Source organism: Lithobates pipiens, unplaced genomic scaffold (assembly GCF_037356315.1).
Source record: "Lithobates pipiens isolate NorthernLeopardFrog02 unplaced genomic scaffold, aLitPip1_a1.2 Scaffold_23, whole genome shotgun sequence".
NCBI classification, from domain to species: Eukaryota; Metazoa; Chordata; class Amphibia; order Anura; family Ranidae; genus Lithobates; species Lithobates pipiens.
In genome coordinates, this window is record NW_027507785.1 from 66452463 (window position 1) to 66474695 (window position 22233).

The 22233-nt window shown below is 44.4% G+C and overlaps 1 protein-coding gene across 1 annotated transcript in view; it reads right to left on the reverse strand.

The window, feature by feature from the left end:
• The window catches only part of CPNE9 (copine family member 9), a 224869-nt gene that overhangs the window by 21984 nt on the left and 180652 nt on the right, over positions 1 to 22233 (reverse strand). Inside the window, exon 13 of the mRNA XM_077451798.1 lies at positions 16623 to 16680. Coding sequence (XP_077307924.1) covers positions 16623 to 16680 — 58 coding nt within the window. The remainder of the gene's footprint in view (positions 1 to 16622; positions 16681 to 22233) is intronic.

Sequence of the window (22233 nt, forward strand, 5' to 3'; positions counted from 1 at the left end):
CGGGAAGAGGCCCTTGTCCTCATCAACATGGGGACAAGGTGCTTTGGGGTGGGGGGCCGCACGCCCCCCCTCCCCCAAGGCCCCCCCCCATGTTGAGGGCACGTGGCCTGGTACGGCTCAGGAGGGGGGGGGCCGCCCGCTCGTCCCCACCCCCTTTCCTGGCCGGCCGGGTAGCGTGCTCGGATAAGGGTCTGGTGTGGATCTGGGGGGGACCCCCACGCCGTTTTTTCGGCGTAGGGGGTTCCCCTTGGAATCCATACCAGACCTAAGGGCCTGGTATGCTCTGGGAGGGGGAACCCACGTCAATTTTTTTCCCCGATTACATAAGGGGCGTGTTTTATGAGAAGTGGGAGGGGCCAAAATGGTGGGCAGGGTCTGGCGCCCCCCCATCCAAAAACTTCACCAGCCGCCACTGGTGTTATACGTCGATAAATACGGTATATTCGTTCCCTGCCTATGTTGTGTAAAATATTTTCCTTGTCCTCTTGTGCTCTCACCACTTTGTCCTGCTGAGCCTGTAGCTAATAGACCGGTGTCATTTCGGGAGCTCAGCCCTGACGGAAGAGGTTAAGCCCGCTGGTCGGATTTTGAAGTTAAAATGATGAATTTACAATCTCAATTTGATTCGAAATGACTTGAATTGTACAAATCACTACAAAAGCCTTCCGATGTCCTTGAAGGTTTAATAACCCCGATACACTCCTACGACACTTGCAAATCTTTCTATCCGCTATAAAAGCGATGCATTTTGGCCGCCGATCCGCTTTCATTACACTTTATCTGTCTCCAACAGGAAAGCATCCTTTTAATCCTTCACATAGCTTGTTCTTTTTTCTATTTTCAAAGCAGAAGAGGAGATATGCGCATTGAGGTTTAAGACGTTTGCTCAAGCGGCTCTCTGAGAGAAAACAAAGTTCTCAAGAACCCACTTGTAGTTCTTGCAGTAATTTGTTCTCAGAAGGTCAAAACTTTCTTTCAAATGAAGAATGCACTTAAATGGAATCAGACAGATCACAGTGGGTAGGGCAGACTGAAGCAGTTTAAAGGCCATTTTTATTCTTTTTTTATTCTTTTAAATTTAAATTTGTGCTGCTAGCGGAGGCTTTGGTATCCTCTACATGGCTGGATTACTATTGGGTTTAGTCAGCACTTACCAAGAGGCAGCATAGTAGGCAAGGAGGTTACATTTATTGGCCACACACATTCTTCCTTATGGCAACCAACAGGGCTGAAACTGGGGGGGGGGGTGGTCCCCAGGCGCGGCATTGAGGGGGTTCCGAGGCTGGTACCAATCCTCCTGCAGCAGCTTAAAGCCCTCTCCTCCTCCTCTTACCCCTCAAGATAGCATTCAGCTGCTGCAGGAGGAAAATACGGCAATCGGTACCAGTATGCAAATGACAAATGACTGCACAGCTATTGCCTGGGAGTCAGACTGAGTTTTTCTGCCTTATTGAGCTTCTTCTTATCCTGCCTGTCTATTGTATCAGCCATTGCACACTGTGCATTGTGCACCCCTAAAACCCTGCATTCTGTATGTAGCACGCTCCTCAACCCTGCACTCTGTACACAGCGCACCTCTAAACCCTGCACTCTGTACGCAGTGCACCTCTAAACCCTGCACTCTGTACGCAGTGCACCTCTAAACCCTGCACTCTGTACGCAGCGCACCTCTAAACCCTGCACTCTGTATGCAGCGCACCTCTAAACCCTGCACTCTGTATGCAGCGCACCTCTAAACTCCCCACTCTGTACACAGTGTACCCCTGAACGCTGCAATTTGTACATAGTGCACCCCCTAAACCCTGCACACTGTATGTACTGTATCCCTAAACCCCACACTCTGTACAAAACGCACCCTCAAAACTCTGCAGTCTGTATGTAGCGTACTCCTCAACCCTGCACTCTACACAGCACATCCCTAACCCTGCACTCTGTATGTAGCGCACCCCTAAACCCTGCACTTTATATGCAGCACATCCCTGAACTAGGGATTGAGGTTTGAGTTTTTTCAGGGCTGTTACGATACAGATTTTTCGGCTGCCTTTCAGGCTGGTAGACGATATCAGGTGCTGATATTCTGTACATTTAAAACTGTTATTTTTTACACTGTCCTTTTAAAAAAAATTTTTTAGCATTTTTATTGCTTTCACGAGGAATGTAAACATCCCTTGTGACAGTAATAAGCAGTGACAGGTACTCTTTATGGAGGGATCGGGGGTCTATAAGACCCCAAGCCCCTCCTCTGCACTTGAAAGTATTCAAAACCTCAAGATCTGCTTTTTTGAATACTTTCTATTTTTTAAAACTGGCGATTTTAAAAAGGGGTTGTAAAGGTTCGTGTTTTTTCACCTTAAAGCGGTTCTGCACCTTAAAAAAAAATATTAAAAGCCAGCAGCTACAAATATTGCAGCTGCTGACTTTTAATAAATTGACACTTACCTGTCCCAGGGTCCAGCGATGTCGGCGGCAGATGACGAGCGATCGCTCGTCTCTCTGCTGCCCCCGCCGCCATCCTCTGTCAGGGAATCGGGAAGTGAAGCGTTGCGGCTTCACTGCCCGGTTCCCTACTACCGATTGTGGCACCGGAGGGGGTGAGGGATCAGATGAGCGGAACTTCCCCTTTAGGGTGGAGAACCGCTTCAATGCATCCTATGGTGCTGCTACCAAATGTCTTATGCTGGCCATACACGTATTGGTTTTTGGATGAGAATATTTGTATACATTTTCATATGAAAACTCTTTGTATATTAAATGAATGAAAGTAATTCGAAAATTTCACTTGCTTTTAACATTTCATTTTAAAATGCATGTAATTTCTGATAGAAAATCACATACACTGTCGAAAAGTGTTTTTTATTCTGTTCCTTTTTTTTTTTTTATGTATCAGGATAAATTTATTTGTGTATGACCAGTGTAAGTGACAGCAGGCATAGGTCGTATCAAGCTATCTGCCTATGACAAGGGAGTCTGTCATGCATAATATTATATTACAGTCCTGTCTGAAAATCTGCAAAACTGATGATATGTTCTCCAAGTATGATGATATTAACCAGATTCAGCCTCTAATAGTATATACAGTATATCTCTTCTGTCTGTTATTCTCAGAGTGGATTACATATTTTATTTCCTAACCGTATAGCTGGTTATTTATATTAACCACTGCATATAGATTTTCAAGAACAAATTGTCTTTTTAAACTTTACATATTAACTACATTTTACACCAAACTTTTTTTTTAGGTTTTTATCCGATAAATTGAAAAACAATAATCGGCCAACTAATTGATTATGAAAATTATTGTTGGTTGCAGCCCTAATGATAACCATCTTTGAAAATGTTTTTTTTTTCCATTCAAGGCCAAATTTCCCAATTGGCCATTCAATTCCAGAATCAAAAACCTAAAGGACAGATGTATGATATTACTTATTCAAAGTAACCCTCTCTCAGTCCATCATCTAAGTAGTTTTTCAATGTGTTCAATAATATCATCAAGGTTATTAAATTAGCATTCCTACCCTTGACTCTAGAAAGGAACACAGCTGATTTAAACAGCAAATCTACACATCTCCTTAACAAGCCTCCTATCCTACCCACAATTCTATTCCAGAACCTCTTGACCTTACTACATTTAAATGAAATATTATTTAGATTTGGAATAGGAACCCTGCACTTCAAGCAATGAGAGTTGCAGTCGCCTTTCTATTTTGCATAAATAATAGCTCTATGCCTTACTATTTAAACATACCTTGATAAGTTCAGTTCCCACAAATATCTTGATAAACTTCTTATATTTATTTCTATTCGTTTCCCTGGGTATCTATTTTCTGGAAAAAAATGTATCCACTTCCTGTTATATGCCTCTTTTACTTTTTGATGTAGAGCAATTATGGCTTATGCCACGTAAACACGATCGGAATTTTGGACGGAAAAAGCTCTGATGGTTTTCCCGAAGGAATTCCGACAGGATTTCGCTCAAGCTGTCTTGCGTTCACACGGTCACACCGAATTCCAACTGTCAAGAACCCAGTGACGTACAACACGTACGACGGGACTAAAAAAAGGAAGTTCAATAGCCAGTAGCCAATAGCTTCCATCTCGTAGCTGAATCTGAGCATGCGTGAGTTTTTGCGTGCCAGAATTGCATACACACGAACAGATTTTCTGATAGGAACTTTTTCCGACCGAAAAATTGAGAACATGCTCTCAATCTTTTGCTGGCCCGAAATTCGGCCAGCAAAAGTCAGATGGAGCATACACGCGATCACATTTTCCAACCAAAATCTCTCATCGGTCTTTTGCTGGCTGAATTTCCAAACGCGTGTACGCGGCATTAAATTCATATTGGACATATAGGTCATTTTGGGGTTGTAGCCTGGTAGGAGTCCAGGCTGAGGCTGCCATTACTCAATTACTCCTCTAAAAAAGGGTCTGCTGTTTGATGTGCGGCATATGGATTCCTCACTCTCTCATATAGGACCCTAATAGGGAGTTCTTTACCAAATAGCTTTTTGTCTGGGAGATTTTCCAATACTAGATGTCTATATTGACCACCATTGTAAAAGTATCAAATCTAGGTGGAAGGTAGCACTGGACTGGTAGGCAGCCTAGCAGCAGGTTTCTATGTGGCGGGCATAGAGGGAATCACTTCCAATGGGTTATACCCCAATTGTAGGTGGTAGATCCCATTGACCGCGTAATTATCATTCAAAATGTTACAGTGCCGAAAACTGAAAATTGGCCTGGGCAGGAAGGGGTGAAAATGTCCTGTACTGAAGTGGTTAATGGATTTTATATTTCATCTATATATTACTGCATAATGTAGGTTCATGTTTATTTTCACTGTTGATACTTGCACTTATTTATTTTAATTTATATATTGTCCTTTTGGGAAGTAATTTGTCAGTTTTTATACACAGTAGCACACCCGCAATCAATGTATGATGATGTCAAAGGCACCATTAAACAGTGAAAGAAAGGTGTCCTGGTGATGTCCATGCAGGGGCAGGCGTATGACACCCTGCACACAGAGGACCTCCGTAGTCTTCCAGGTTGAGTGACGCCGGGCTTCATTCAACCAGGAAGTCTGAGGACTGAAAGCAGAGTACTGCATGAGACAGCTCTGGACTCGAGATAAGTACTGCAATCTGAGTTTTTTTGTATAAAATCTAACTCGGGAGAAACACTGCTGTAAAATTTTACTGCAGGATGAACAACTTTGTCACCATGTTTAAGGCGGTGGAAAACCAACAAATCTACTGGTGGCATCAGCAGGTAATAAACAAAAACTGTTTTGTCAATCCTATTTAAAATTTTTACTTTATCATATATTAGATTGTCCTCTAGGGGTAGGGCAGGACTTAGGGTGGTGGGGGCCCCTGGGCTTGAGTCACTTTCGGGCCCTACCTTCTATACATTACCGTATTTATCGGCGTATAACACGCGTCGGCGTATAACACGAACCCCAAGTTTAGGAGGGAATTTTAAGGAAAAAAAACTTTTAGGAGGGAAGTTTAAGGAAAAAACTTACATTTAAATGCCCATCAATGCAGCCTCATCAGTGTCCATCTGCAGCCTTGCCCATCCATCTGCAGCCTTGTCCAGTGTCATTGCAGCCTTGTCCAGTGTCAGTGTAGCCTTGTCATTTGCAGCCTTGCCCCAGAGTCCTGTTTATCTCGGCGGCTCTTGGGTCCTCTCGGCGGCTCTTGGGTCCTCTCGCAGTCCCGAGTGTACTTGGCTCGGCTCACAGTCACGCCCAGTCCCTGTGTTATGTCCATCATAGGGCAGGACTGGGCGTGACTGTGAGCGTAGCCGAGCCGAGTACACTCGGCTATGTATCTCGGCAGGGGCCTGTGGGGCCCCCTATTGGCCGGGGCCCATGGGCTTGAGCCCAGTCAAGCCCAATGGTAAGTCAAGCCCTGTCTAGGGGAATACACAATCAGTCCGTGACCAATCATTGATTTTATAGGAAATTCACCTATTTGCCTATTGTTATATTGTATACAATTTTTTTTTTATGTTGACCAATAAATTATTTATTTTGTTCGCAATATGCACACTTAATAGGACGTGGCACGGGATACATCATAAATGCCCATTGGCCACCAAATGGACACCAAATTTTCTTATGCCAATCTCCACTGAACCACATCACACATTTTACAGTTGCCTAATATCCAGATCTTTTTCTTCCATTGGTTTAGGAAGAACAAAAAATAAATAAAATGTCGGGAAATTGTTGTAAACTGGGTTCATTTTACTCTGAATCCTCGCTGGGCACAATTTAGGAAGTTCTATATTTGGACTGCGGTGTGAAATCTTCCACTAGGCTGTAAATATGTATTCAGGATTGAACACCCTAATTACTCTGAGCATTTCACATGAAATGACTTTGTAGCAAACCTGAGAGTTTCGACTGGGAATTTGCACTGTTATTTTCTCCTGCAGGCAAAGTAAAACCTCAAGGGCAGCCGACAACCTCAAAATGTCATGAATTAACCATTGGACTGCTGTATCCGGCTAGGAACTAAGCTAGTTTTCATATTCATAATTATTTGAAGAAAATTGAAACATCTGCTACTTTTTTTTTAATCAATTTTTAACATACTGACACATACAGAGGGTTGAGCAAGATAACAAACTCCTAGCAATATATTAATATAAGAGCCTGTGTTGATGGGCTTTGAGCTTGTATCAATGCTTTAAGTTGGACATCAGTTTGAGATGCTTCTGAGATAGTGTAGAATTCACTGACAGGTGCATGTGACCAGCAGTTGACCTTCTTCTGGCCCGCACTTGACCTGCTTCAAGCTGTATCTGCATCCCTATAGGCTTGTATGGAAGCACAAAACCTTTAAGAACAGAACAAACGCCAACCTGCACAGGATCAAGAACCTTATAAGGAGCGACATCACCCCTTTCAAACTCCTATAATAAATGTTTAAAGCTTGGTCTGAGTGGTGGTAGTCTGTGCGACTTGGACAGCTGTCTGGGTGGAAGTGTGGTGTGCTGCCCAGGGCTGCTATTCCAGAGCCTGAGGCCTATCCTGAGGACATCTGGCTTCTAGGCTGTCTGAGGGCCTATCCAGAAGCAAGAGAGCAAGGCAGGGGCAGACTGACCATTCGGCCACTCAGGCACTGCCCGAGGGCCCCGGGCCACTAGGGGGCCCCATCAGGGTTGCCAGCCTCAGTAAAACCAGGGACAGTATGTAAAAATCTGTGTTTTTTTACATCTGTCTCTGAAATGTCCCTTACCGACATCCTTTTGGTCTAAGAATCCAGAGATTATAGCTGCCCCACCTCTCCAGTACCTTCTCAGCCAATAGAAACATGTCTGTGTATACTGAGTGTACATGGATGTGTATACTGTGTGATTGTATACTGTGTGTGCTTGTTTGTGTATACTGTATGGCCCCATAATCTCTGATTGCCTGGGGGACCCATAATCTCCTATTGCCCGGGGGGCCCCATGAGTTGTCAGTCCGCCCCTGGAGCAAGGTTTTCAACTGCGGCTTGCAGTCCAGCCAGAAGTGACGGTTCTGCCGGCCAGAGAACCTGTTGTGGTCAGAGGTAGAGGAGAAGCTGTCGCCACTAAGGGTCCATCCACCTTGCTACTAGGGTCCACTGTGAGTAGCTTAAGCAAGTACCGGAATAGTATTCTCACCAACTGGGGACAGTGAAGAATTGGGAAACTTCAGCAGGTGTCAAGCCAAGGACCCAGCCAGTGGAGGTGAGGCTTGCAGAGCAGCCTTGTGTGTCAAGCTAGGGACTGAGCAGGCCAGTGGGGTGACGCTTGAGAAGTATCTTGGATGCCAAGCTAGGGACCCAGTAGGGATGCGGGGTGAGGCTTGAGGAAGATACTGAGTGAGAAGGTTGGAAGAGCTCAGGAGATCCAGTGGCAGTGGATCAGCAAGTCTAGTGAGAGAGACTGGGAGCTCAGTGGAGTGAAGATCTACAATAGGAGATTGTAGAGGAAGTGAAAGAGTTCATTGTAACCTTTGTTATGAACTGTTCAAGATTGTTTCCATAGGAGACAGCGTGTCTACACATGCAGATGTAGTGTCAGGCTGGGTGCCTTTCCCTGCATGGCTGTCTACCTATAGAAGTCTCGGAGTCTGTCAATTAACATTGCAACTACTAAAGGGTGTCCTGGCCCTAAACCCTCTCTCCCACAGCTCTGTTTGGGAGACAATAAATCTCTTTGCATTCAAGAAGTGTCTGGTCGCCCATGAATCTACCTTGCATTACACCCACCATGCCTCATAACCCACTCTACATAGAAGGATGTCAGCTATTCTTAACTCTGGAGGTTCTCATTAGGCCAAAGGGGACCTGGGGCTTGGCTACACATGCAGAAACTTGCCTAATGCATGTTTTTCATGCATTTTCTTGCCTTGTAATTACTGTTTCATAAGATAAGTAACAAAAAATAAGTAATAAATGCTCAAGCCTGAAAATCGTGCAAGAATCCATAAAAAAAAGGCTAATAAAGTTAGCCAAAGATGCTCTGCTCGAGTGTAAATGGTGATGATAAGGGCTTTAAAACAAGCTCTCCCTGACCTCCCTAGCTGTTTTTAATGTAAAGTTATTTATTCTTAAAGATCCTCAAAGATCACAGCAAAGACTCAAAGACAGCTTTCTAGCTCAGAAGCACCTGCTGTGTGTTCTTATTAGAGCGCTGGCAAGCCGACAAGATTCTGTTCTCATAGACAAAAAAAACTCGAAGATTTCAGTTTTCTATTTTGTAAACTTTAAATATTTATTTCTCTACATTGCCTATAGATGCGGAGATAAGCCTGGGCTTGCCGTTTTGTAAATGTACTTTAGTGTGCTTGATCAGGGTGCTGGTTCGCATTAAGGATCTAATATTGAATCAGTCTTGAATCCGACGGCAGCTGGAATTTTTTTCATTTTTTTGAATAGACTTCATGAGCAACACAATACATGTACAGTATATTAGTCCTCTTATCTTAGTAAAAAGCCATAGACTGCAGAACCTTAAGGGTCCAATTACGAAAAAACTGTTGGGTTAATTTGACAAATACATTTGACTGTATTTTGCTTATGTTATGGATTGTTTAATACTTTGATTAAATGACTATTTTCTATTATGTCACGATATATGCTGAATCTCCTTACTCAAAATGCCTCACCTAGAGACCCCCCCTCCCATCGGAGAGAGTCCAGGAGTCCACAAGCCATCAGCAGAAAACCTGGATGAAACTGGCCAGGACCCCTTAGATAAGGGTCCTCCAATCTCTGATGACAGCACAGAATACACCTGAGATGATGCTTTGCAAACAATGAGTCATCTTCTACTATAAAAGGGGGCTATATGCCCAGAACAATAAAAGGAAGCTTTTTCACTGAACAGTGTGTGTCAGCGTACTTCTTCTAAACATGCATGCATGGACACTTGAATTAGACCAGGTGCAGATAACTCGGCCAGAGATTTGTCTGGGATCCAAAACAGCTGGCAGCTCAACGTGAGGCTCTCGGGTTGCGAACCGGAGGAACAGCCGACCAAGAGGCCACTGAGGAGGAATCACCACAGGAGGGACAGAGACTGATCAACTCTGAAAATACAGTAAGATATCACATTCATATCTTGCTAGTATATCCCGTTCCCGTGTGGGTCCGTCTCTGTGTCCGCGTCGGCTGCCGAAGGTCGCCAAAAGACAGGTAATACTTGCCCGAGGTCCATTATATGAACCTGTATTCCGATTATCTGCAGCCTGTAAGAACATTGTGTTGTTGTATTGTACGAGTCTGTGTTGTTGTGTTGTATGAGTCTGTGTTGTTGTGTTGTATGGGTCTGTGATAAATGATGTATGATGTTGAAAGAGATTGGCACACAGCTGGGTCCCAGCTGACCTGGACATACTCCTTTGGTACCGGTGTTAGTGCGGTGTAGCACTTCATCCAGAAGGGGGTGTCAGGGACAGGGACAAACTCCTTTGGTACCGGTGTTAGTGCGGTGTAGCATTTCACCCAGAAGGGGGGCGTCAGGGACATGGACAAACTCCTTCGGTACCGGTGTTAGTGCGGTGTAGCATTTCACCCAGAAGGGGGGCGTCAGGGACAGGGACAAACTCCTTTGGTACCGGTGTTAGTGCGGTGTAGCATTTCACCCAGAAGGGGGGTGTCAGGGACGTGGATAAACTCCTTTGGTAAAGGTGATGGTGTGGTAAAGCACGTCACCCAGAAGGGGGCGTCAGGGACGCAGGTAGCGTGGCTGTGTGGTTGTTATAATTCAAGCATACACATCTATTACAAATCATACAAATGTCATGTTATAATTGTGTTTGTGGATTGATGTTCAGCATTTTTGAAGGTGGTTGGAAGGTCAATTGGGTCTATAGAAAGTGAATGTAGAAAGAGTGGACAGGAACCGATAAGGTGTCCTGAACAAGTGGGAGATTTAGAAGAAACAGAGGGAAGTGAAAATTTGAGGATCTCATTGTTGAATATTTACTGCTGTACATATCTGTCTGTTAAATGTCTTGTTGAGGGAAGTGAGTGGTCACGCACTACCCGACCCCTATTCTGTGGCCGTCTCGGACGGGCAGAACCGTGACTGAGTCTACGTTTTGGGAAGACGCACCAGGGGCGACCCAGGTGGCAGTCGAGCATTGTAGACAAAACCTCTCTCTGTCGTACTATCTGTTTTGTCCTCGTTAACTTGAGATTGGGATATAGTCTGAACCGGTACCAGGTGACGAATAGAGGAATTGCCAGACCCTTTCAGAATCCAAGGCAACCTCGTGACCCGTCTAAAATCCTGAGCAGACACATAAATATCTCAGTCATCAAGACAGAAAATAATGGGGCAGAAATTGGTTAAGCCAGGGAAAGGGAAACTCGAGAGAGAGAGAGGGAGGAATTATGTTAAGAAAGCAAAAAAATTTGTGAAGATTTGTAGCGTCACCATTCCTCCAGGGGGTAGATTGCAGCCAGAGGAATGGTGGAAAATACTGAAAGAAAAACGAGGGGTGTTATCTCACAATGGTTTACTGAAAACTACAGAAGCCTAGTATAATGTGTGCAATATTGAAATTTATTTGAAAGTATGCAATATGATGAAACTCTAGTTATGAGCCTGTCAACATTTTTATAATGCATATCACTGATGGGTCTAGCAAAATAGAATATCAGGCAATGCATATGTTAGAAGTATCGCTGAGATAAAAGAAATATAAGCCTGAAGACTCATTTTTTGAGCATGGCAGAGCATTCTGCAGCTGTGCTCCTCACCCCCATCCTTACGCTTCACTGCAAGGAGTGAGGTGCCCCTCCCTTCAGATCCCTGTGTGAGGGACTGTCTGTAGGGATGTTAATGGTTGAAAGGCTGTGAGATTACTGGTATAACATGTGATGTTTGCATGTGTGGGATATACAGGACCCGGTTGATTTAGTTATTCTAGCAGGCTAGAATATTAAAGGAATTTTGCAAGTTGAGAAAACAGTAGTTAGACAATGAAACAGTACAAAAGAGAATATATGTTTAGAATGGATGTTATGAAGAAATATGCAAATGTAAATGAAAGAAAAGGCTGAGAATGTTTTGATTACTTTAAATGTAGCAAAGACCACTCACAGGAAACAATAGAAGAGATGGAGAGTTTTCTGCAGGAAAACGAGTCTCCTGATGAAAGTTGCCGAGTAATAGGCAGTGGAAAAAACCCTACTTAGCAGTAATAAGAAATCTAGTCAGTTTATGTGAAATTAAAGCTGGAGACGCTTACTGGCCCATCATGGAGAAAAGTCTCTGTGATGTGAGGATTGTCGATGACAATACCTTTAATTCTGGTGTGGAATTCTGTGAGTAGCTGTGCGAGTGGGCGGAGGGCAGACTGTCTGATCAAGCTACAAGTATCCAAGATGTTACTCAAGACAAAACGGAGTCAGTAGGAAAGTTTTACACCGGACTGTCACAAGTTTTTTTCAGATTTGGTATTCATCACCCATAATATGGCACACAGCCAGATACTGTCTTCAGCCTTTGTGGCAAGCCTCAAGGAGTCAATCTGAAAAGGCCTCACCATGGCCCAACCGGAGTACCGTGTGCAGCAGCAACAATATCAAAACCCTGGACATCCCACCTCGGAACACCAGGATCTCCTATGCTAGGTATTGGGCAAGCCTGTGTCACTAACCCCTGTGAGGGCAACCTCTTCAAAGAAGTCAGAAGACCCATTAGCGAGGGTTACCCTACCCATTGAGGGACATCCAACCACTTTCCTAAGCGGCACAGCTGCAGCCAGAAGCGTGATTAGAGAAGAGGATTTACTTGACCACTCATACCTTTCTGATATTGACATATCTTGTGTGGACATAGATGGAACTCCCAGAACTAACCCAATGACCCGTCCCCTACAAGTTGGAAAGTACCCAGACCTTCTGGCTCGATTCTTTGTCTCTTCCACCTGTCCATCAATCTCTTGGGAGCAGATGTACTGTCCAAACTTCAGGCTTCTATTGTGTTCTTTGAAGATGGATCTATTACTGTCTCTTCTCCACTGGACATTGAGGACACTTCTGCTATGGTCCACAGGAGCTGAGGATGTAGGACACTTAAAGGTGCCACCAGTCATGGTGCAGTTGAAACTTGGAGCTCCTCTGCCCTGGAAACCCTCTAAAGTTATCCCAATCTGCAAATCTATTTCACAGCATGTCAAAGCCCTCATGTCAAATGGCGCCCTGATACCCTGTACATCTCCATACAGCACACTTCTGTTCCCTGTGAAGAAGAGAATCCCCAAGGCAGAACCAGACATGTACAGAATGGTCCAGGACCTCCGAGCAGATAATGAAGCTACGGTCCGGAAGCCTCCTTACCGATGCAACCCATTTATGATGCTCTGAAGTCTGAGCCCTTCCAAATGTCCTCAGAGGTAATATCCAACTTCGAGGCCCTCAAACAAGCCATTTCATTATCTTCAGTTTTAGGGCTCCCAGACTACGAAAAAACGTTCAAGCTCTTTGTATCCGAACGTCTGGGACATTGCTGCCATACTCAACCAGATCCAGCGGAAAATCTGTCCACTGCCAGACATTTGAGACTCCAATGTTCCCTCCTTCTACCGGACAACATTACTCTATTACATTGTCAAACACTGAACCCTTCAACCCTTTTTCCACTTCCCGAGGGGGGAATAGAGGAGCCACCCCATGACTGTTTTCAAACCACACATATTCCCAATGTGAGTGAAATACCCCTGCATAATTCAGACCTAAGACGGTTCTACAAGCTGAAGCCTTACCACCGGGGATGTCTGCACAGGAGACAGAGCTGCAAGCACTCACTATAGCATATAAACTGGCAGAGGGAAAAAGAGCCAACATTCATACAGACTCAAGATATGCTTTTAGCATTGGCCATGACTTTGGTGTTATCTGGAAGGCCAGAGGATTCCTGACAACTGCAGGAGCACTTGTGAAACACAGTCCAGCTATCAATGACCTGATGGACGCCTTACTTCTCCCAACCCAAGTGGCTATTTTGAAAGTAAAAGCACACGGCAAACTGAACTCGAAGGAAGCCAGAGGCAATCATCTAGCAGATTCAACTGCCAAACAGGTAGCCAGCGGTCCATGAGAAGTGGAAAGTAGAGTGGTAGAAGACCACCCCGTGCTTGCCCTACAGACTGTCCCAGTGGACAGAGTTTATCTGAAAGAACTACAAGAAGCAGCAAGTCCGGATGAGAAGGAAAGCTGAAAGCAGAGGGGAACAACCCTCAAGGATGGACTATTCTAGTGCAACAAGAAGCCTTGCTTACCCAGGAATATGTACTCGGGTGTGGTACAAGGGGCACATGGAGCTGCCCATCTGTCAAAGACTCTTATGAATGTAGCTTCAGGAATCACTCCACTGACTAGCAATGTCTATAAGTCATGCACCATTTGTGCAAAGTGTAATCCGGGATGCACAGACAAGATGCCGCAGAAACGCCTGGCAAAGCCCTTGTACCCTTTCCAGCGGATACAAATTGACCACATCCAAATGCCAAAGATTGGATGATTTGAGTACACCTTAGTAGTTTCACACAGCCTACCACCCCCAGAGTACCGGGAAGGTAGAAAGAATGAATGACACATTAAAGACTTGAATGTTAAAAATGGCCCAAGAGACTGCTATGCATTGGCTGGACAGCCTGCCCATTGCCCTGTTCAGCATCAGATACACACCAAGGGGAGAACACTCCCCTACCCCCTTATGAGATTTTGTTTGATTTAGCCCCTAGACTTGGTTGTTATTTTCCACAGTTATAACTGCAGTATGATGTGTTGACTAATTATGTAACCGCATTATCACGAGAATTAACCCGAATATGTGTCCAGGTGTTTTCTTCCATTCCAGATCCTGAATTAGATACAGGAACACACCAACTACTACCTGGAGATTGGGTGCTGGTAAAGACATTTGTGGGAAAAAGGTCTCTTGAACCCAGATATGATGGTCCCTTCCGGGTGCTGCTGACCACAAGCAAATCTGTAAAGTTGGCTGGGAAAACACTTGAATCCGCCCCTTCCACTATAAGAAAGTCCCAAGTCCGGAGGACAAGACATTGACTGCACCATGATGTCTACATTGTATATCCTTTTTCTGTTAAATCTGGTGAGGGCCCAACAGGTGGCTATCACTAAGAGGAACGCTCCTGAGGGAAGTTTTCACCCACATGTGTATATAGATACCATAAGGGTCCTGAATGAATTTAAAGCCCGAGACCAAGTAAAGGCAGGTTTTAAGTCTTCGATTCCCATAATCACTGTCAACAAAAATGTAGACTGTATAAATTACATATATTACAACCAGCAATGGTTTGTAAATTACACCAGAGATGCCCAGCAGGGGATTGCTGACCAAGTAGCACCCACATCTTACATGACATTTCAGAATAGGATGGCCTTGGACATAATAGAAGGTACAGGGACATGCTATACATACATACATACATACATACCTGACAACACCGGTCCAAATGGTAAGGTCACCCTGGCCATCAAATGTTGGAAAGCCTATCAGTAGAGCTGAAGAAGAATTTGGGTATAGATCAGCCAAGAGACCAGTGGTTTGGGTGGTTGGCAGAAGACCTTGGCTCGGATAGGTACTGTAATACTAGTTATTCTGGTCTTTCTAACTACTATAGTATGTTATGTTATTCCATGTGTAAAGAAATTCCTAGGCAAACAGTTGACCAAGCGACCCCAGTGATGATGCAGCAGGACGCAGAAGATGAGGACTATAAGAAGCCCTATGCCCCATTACAGTCCCTCCCCATATCTACAAATTATAAGATCATTCAGCCATAGGGATAGCATCTGACTTCCACATGTGCAAAGACTGTGGCAAGGGGGGTGATGGGCTAGCCATCAACCGTCTAACGTACAGCAAGAAAAAAGTTCCAAGGCACATGAGGACAGATGAGTTAGACCACCTACTAGGGACAGAATAGGAAATAGACATTTCAAGGGGGGACTGTTATGGATTGTTTAATACTTTGATTAAATGACTATTTTCTATTATGTCACGATATATGCTGAATCTCCTTACTCAAAATGCCTCACCTAGAGACCCCCCCTCCCATCGGAGAGAGTCCAGGAGTCCACAAGCCATCAGCAGAAAACCTGGATGAAACTGGCCAGGACCCCTTAGATAAGGGTCCTCCAATCTCTGATGACAGCACAGAATACACCTGAGATGATGCTTTGCAAACAATGAGTCATCTTCTACTATAAAAGGGGGCTATATGCCCAGAACAATAAAAGGAAGCTTTTTCACTGAACAGTGTGTGTCAGCGTACTTCTTCTAAACATGCATGCATGGACACTTGAATTAGACCAGGTGCAGATAACTCGGCCAGAGATTTGTCTGGGATCCAAAACACTTAAAACTGTAGTAAACTGTTTAAAAAACAAAACAAAAAACAAACCTGTTCCCCCTGTAGGTTTAAGCTATAATGTGCTAGTATGCATTGCATACTAGCACATAATATCAGAAACCTATAAAACAGATCCCACCTCCGGTGGTGCCCTGTCACCGGAAGTGATGTAATTGGAGATCTTGATGAATTGGCTATTTTGACGGAACCCCGGAGCATTGTGTGTATAAGGCAGCAGTGTGGTTCAGGGGGAGGGGGGCAGAGAACCAGAGTTATAAGGCATGTAAAATTCATGTTAGTGGTCCACAGGATTCAAAATGGTGGTCTGCGGGGTCTGAAAGGTTGTTGGCCACTCCTGTAAATAGCAAAAATTGCCTAGCACCCAATATTCGATGTATCAGACAGTGCTATTTAGTGTTACTATAAATTAGAAGAAAAGCCTAACCACATTTACAGTATTTTTAAAAATGTTCCCTCCCTCTTTCCTCCTACCTAACCTGCCTAACCTATATAAAAAGATCTGTATGCTTACCTATTTTTAATCCGTTATCAGGCAGTGCTGACTTCACTTTTTGAGATATAGATAGCCAATAGAAGTATCACTAATAACATAGTATGTGAACTATGAGAATGAAAAATATAATACAACAAATCTATTAAAGGTTAAAATGACTTCCAAAAATACGTTTTGTAGAAATGGTGCAGCAAAAAATATTTTACCTTTTAGGTAAACCAGAACACTTACCATCAAACTCTGCAGGTCCAACTCCCACTATAATAATGGACAACGGTAACGATGAAGCCTGCAAGACAGCAAGTACATGACATTACTTACACCATGGAAGCTGTACTCCACAGGCACCAAAAATATTGACTTCCTGCAAAGGGTGGCTACATTTTCTATGCTACAATGGCTATTGCAGTGGTGATTGCACAGTGATTGCACTGTTTTGTCAAAGTCTACAAAAAGATTTTTTGATTAGCTACAGAAACCAAAACGACCAATGTAACACCTTACCCTGTGGTCAAAGTATACACAATACTGTCCCAGACGTTCTACATAATGCTGAGGCCTGTAATCTCAGTCAAAGTGGACATACAAACCTGGGAATACAGCTCAAAGTTCTCCCCACTAGAGTCCCCAAGAAACTCTCAGGTCATCTAACACTCCAGCATTTACCAACACTGAAAGGTCATTTTTGGTCAGACCCTTTAATCATTATACTCCAACAACCTTACTGCTTGTACTCACCTCTAAGCCCTTGTACACGCGGTCGGACATTCCGATAGAAAATGTCCGATCGGACCGTGTTGTCGGATAATCCGACCATGTGTGGGCTCCATCGGACTGTTTCCGTCGGAATATCCGACCAACAAAGTTTTAGAGCAGGGCTGTAAAATTTTCCGACAACATGATCCGATCGGACTTTGTCCGATCGTGCGTAGAGAATTCCGATCGGACAAAGTGCCACGCATGCTCAGATCAAATTCCTAGACCAAAGCTATTGGCTACTAGCCTGAACGTAGTCCTATCGTAATGAAATAACGTCACCATATTCTGAACGATCAGATTGTCCGACAACTTTGTCCGACCGTGTGTATGCAACAGTTTCGGACAAAATCCGTCGGACAAAATCCAACGGATTTGGTTGTCAGAATGTCTGACCGTGTGTACAAGGGCCAAGGCAATCCATTATTCTATAGTGTCACTGTATTCGGCCAGACTGGACCAACCATGCTAGCCTTCTAGCATTGGTCAGCTACCAGGGACCCCTTAGCAAGCTGTTACAAGCACCTTCAAATTTTTACTGACTTCGGCCCCTTTCACACATGCGGATGGTATGTCCGTATTTCATCCATCCGTTTGCGGATGAAATACGGACATACATTCATCCCTATGGGATAGCGGGTGTCTGCGGATGAGCATCCGCAGACACCCGATTTCGTCCGCCTCCGCAACAGTCCGATTCTGCAGACGGAGGAAAATCCTATTTTTCTATCCGTCTGCAGAGCGGATCGGACGAACACGGACACACGGTCCGTTCTCATCCGATCCCCATAGAGGAGAGCGGAGATCTGACAGGGCGGTCCCTGCACAGTGTGCGGAGACCGCCCTGTCCGCAGCCGGCTCAGCGGGGACAACGGAGCGATCCCCGCTGAGCGAGCGGATCTTCACGGGGCGGATCATTACTGATCCGCCCCGTGTGAAAGAGGCCTTACAAGCAGGACTATCTTGGAAAAATCATCTGAGGTTGCCCAATTTAAGAAGTATTCATAACTTTAAATATTAAAGTTCTCAGTTCAAGACTCTGGAAAACATCAACAGAGGCTGATTAGAGAAATGAATATTCAAATATACAGGGAATGCAGAAAGCTCAAAAAATTTTCCCTGGACAGCTTGGCTGGCACAGCAGAAATCAAAACTTCCCAGCAGACTATTATCTTAAAAATCAGCCTGGAAACCTAACCTTTCATTAAGATAGCAGCTGTAGACCATGATGTGCCTGCACGTGTCTTCTTATCTTCACAAGCGCCTTGAATTCCAGATTCTCAATATAACAATTTCTACTGCTGGCTGCAGTTAGATGCCTGCCACATCTCTATAATGTGCTTATATAGAGTGGCTAGTGAGGCATTCAGGCAGGGGCAAAGCATCAACTTTGTAGCTGGAAACTGCCATTCATCTAAGCCCTCATGTTTCGGGACACCTGGTACTCGTGAAGATGAAAGGTACACATAGCTCCCAACTGCCCCTGATTTCGAGGGACTGTCCCTCTTTCCGAACAAAGTCCCTCTGTCCCTTTTTCCTCCTCATTTGTCCCTCAGTTTGATCTGATCTATATATTGCTGTTTAGTCATTTAGTCATGCCAGACTTTTTTCGTGACCTCATGGGCCATAGCGCACCAGGCTTTTCTGTCCTTCACTGACTCCCGCAGCTTGCTTAACTTTCTGGTCATTGTTTCAATGATGCTATCTATCCATCTTGTTTTCTGTCATCCTCCTCTCCTTTTTCCTTCCATATTCCCCAGCATCAGGGTCTTTTCCAATGAGTCCTCTCTTCGCATTAGGTGGCCAAAGTATTCGAGTTTTAGCTTCAGGATCTGTCCTTCCAGTGAATATTCAGGGTTGATTTCCTTCAAGATTAACTGGTTTGATGTTCTTGCTGTCCAAGGGACTTTCAAGAGTCTTCTCCAACACCATAGTTCAGAAGCTAATCTATATAGTTGTATATAAAATGCACTACTTATCTATCAAAGTATTTCCCAGTGCTAAACCTTTCATCCAACTTCTAAATTGCTGCATTTGTAAATGACAAAAGCCAATATAAATGAAGAATAGTGTTAAAAAAGCAATTGTGGGTTTAATCAATCATTCTTTTTGTACAATTCACCTTTAACCACTTGGCGACCAGCCGCTTATACTGGCAGGTCGGAACGATACCATGAACCATGGTAGCTATATGTTGGCTCCTTTAAGCGGGATAGCAGGCGTGCGTGCGCGCCCGCTGCATTTCGGGGGTGCCGATGCTCGTGGCCAGCTGTCGTGCGCGATCATGGGCACGAGGCAGAAATGGGACGTGTTTGTGTGTAAACACACAAATCCATGTTCTGTAAGGAGAGAAGAGGCAGATCGTGAGTTCCTAATAGCTAGGAACAGCGATCTGTCATCTACTATAGCGAGTCCCCTCGCCCCACAGTTAGAACACACAGTCAGGGAACACAGTTAACCCCTTGATTGCCCCTAGTGCTAACCTCTTTCCTGCCAGTGACATTTGCACAGTAATCAGTGCATTTTTATAGCACTGATCTCTGTATAATTGTTAATGGTTTAAAAAATGTGTCAAAAGTGTCTGATGTGTCCGTCATAATGTCGCAGTCATGATAAAAATCGCAGATCGCCGCCATTACTAGTAAAAAAAAAAAAAAATAATAAAAATGCCATAAATATATCTCCTATTTTGCGCAAACCAATCAATATACGCTTATTGCGATTTTTATTACCAAAAATATGTCGAAGAATACATATCGGCCTAAACTGAGGAAAAAAATGTGCTTTTTTAAAAAAAAATTGGGGATATTTATTATAGCAAAAAGTACAAAATATTGTGTTTTTTTTTTCTAAATTTCGCTCTTTTTTTGTTTATATTGCAAAAAATTAAAACTGCAGAGATGATCAAATATCACCAAAAGAAAGCTCTATTTGTGGGAAGAAAAGGACTTCAATTTTGTTCGGGTTCAGCTTCGCACAACCACACAATTGTCGATTAAAACGCTGCAGTGCTGAATCGCAAAAAATGGCCTGGTCATTGAGCAGCCAAATCTTCCGGGGCTGAAGTGGTTAAGAATGGTGTGACAGGGGGCATGTCCTATGCCTACATACTTTTGCCAATAGGTGTCCCTCATTCCCATCTCAAAAAGTTTGGCGGTAAGGGTACATGAAGGCACCTCTTGTGTGCGCTTTAAACTTTTAGGTTATACATCCCAGGAGTCTTCATGGCAATTTTTTTTTCATCTGAAGGAGGGATGGAGCAGCTTTCTCAGCTAAGCACACCCACCTTCCTGCATGCCTGAGTTAAGGGCAGATAGGTTCCAGGATGTAAATGAATAGTCTCCCCCTACCCATCACATCATGGCCTCGGCTAAAAATGGTAGGGGGTGGTTTTTCAAAGTAATTTCTCAACAAAATAAAGAGTAGAGACATGGAAGGATGGGGAGGGGATTGGGGGGGGGGGGTTTGCTTTGAATATTAAAAATTACTTAAAGAGGGGTTCCCATTTAAAAATAATAAAATAAAAGTCAGCAGCTACAAATACTGCAGCTGCTGACTTTTAATAATCAGACACTTAGGGTCCAGCAATGTGGGGGATCGAAGCCCCGCTCGTTTCCCCCTCCATTCGGTGGTGCTGGAATTGTACCTGTGGGTGCCCGGCTGTGGCTTCACAGCCGGGCACCCACTGCGCATGCTCGAGCGGCCCCGCGTGTCGTGATTGGCCGCGCAATCATCTGGGACCTGTCATGTGTCTCAGATGATTGACAAGAGGGAGGGGGCAGAGCTGAGCCCTTCCTGCATGGAGGGGAAGTGACGTCCAGGCGCCGAAGGAGGCAGACTACGAGGAACCCCCTAGCAACAGCCATTTAGAGGTGAGTTAAACATTTTTTTTTAGGGTTGAACACCACTTTAAATAGCATTTTCTGTATATTGTACTCATATATAGTTAAACAAAAAAGAGTGAACTGCATGTATGATCACAGGGTGATACTGTGGAAACACATGTAACAGTGTGCCAATGCCCCGATATAGTTTGAAAAGAATTCAAGTAGAAACATGGACTTTATAGGCACACCTGTAGGTGTTGGAAATATCTCCTAAGCCTCCACAGTTTAGGAGATATTTACGAAAAAGCAGAGACCCGATGTCATTGGCGCATGCGCACTTTAAAAAGGGCACATCGTGCCCTTTCTAATAGGGATCACACCTTGACTGCCGGCTCCCACGAGCATGCGCAGGAGTGACGTCTCCGGCCAGTCACAGAGCCGGAGTTCGCGGCCCCGGAAGGAAGAGGGGTGAAGATGGACACTGGCTGCTAGTAGGGACAACGGTGACATCTCAGGCTTCGGTTCCAGGTAAATGACACATAATGGGCTACTATGCGATCCATAGTAGCCCATTATGCTTCACCCTTGCAGGGAAATAAAGAGGAAGTAAAACCCACCAGGGTTTACTTCCTCTTTAATAGCTGTTGGTCTCATTCCAGCATCCTGGTTTTGGCTATGATATATTCTATCTATCTGTGCACCTTGAAGGTGATTGATGTGGCCAGTCTCTGGGTGGAGACCAAACCTGATTTAAGCCAGCCAAGTCTGCAGTCTCATGCTTGTGATATTACATTTGTTACACATGCTCCAAGCTCTCTGTTTATCTGTCCTGCTCTGCTAGATTCCCCCATTGATGACCTCGGATCAGATACTGACTATTCTCTGAACTCTGCCTGCCTTTTGGCTATGGATATGACCCTGACTATTCTGAACCTTGCTTGCCTTGTATCTGAACTGTCATTGCACCTCTATGCCTGTCTGCTAACTGCCCCAGCATGGTAGCCAGGCACTATAGCACTTTGTATAAGTCCTGGGAGCAACCGAGTACCAGCAGGCTCGCTTGCCTTATGGAAAAGGGGAGTGCTATAGGTGAATAACAGAAGCCAGCTATAGTGACTGACCACCTGCGTTGGGGGTAAGCATGACATGTAGCTGCACCACCAGCTACAGCCCATACTAAAAGTAATAGTAGGCTATGGGTAAGCGGTACTGTACAAATGGTTACATTTTTGTCTTCAGTTAATTGGGGTTGAGGGATC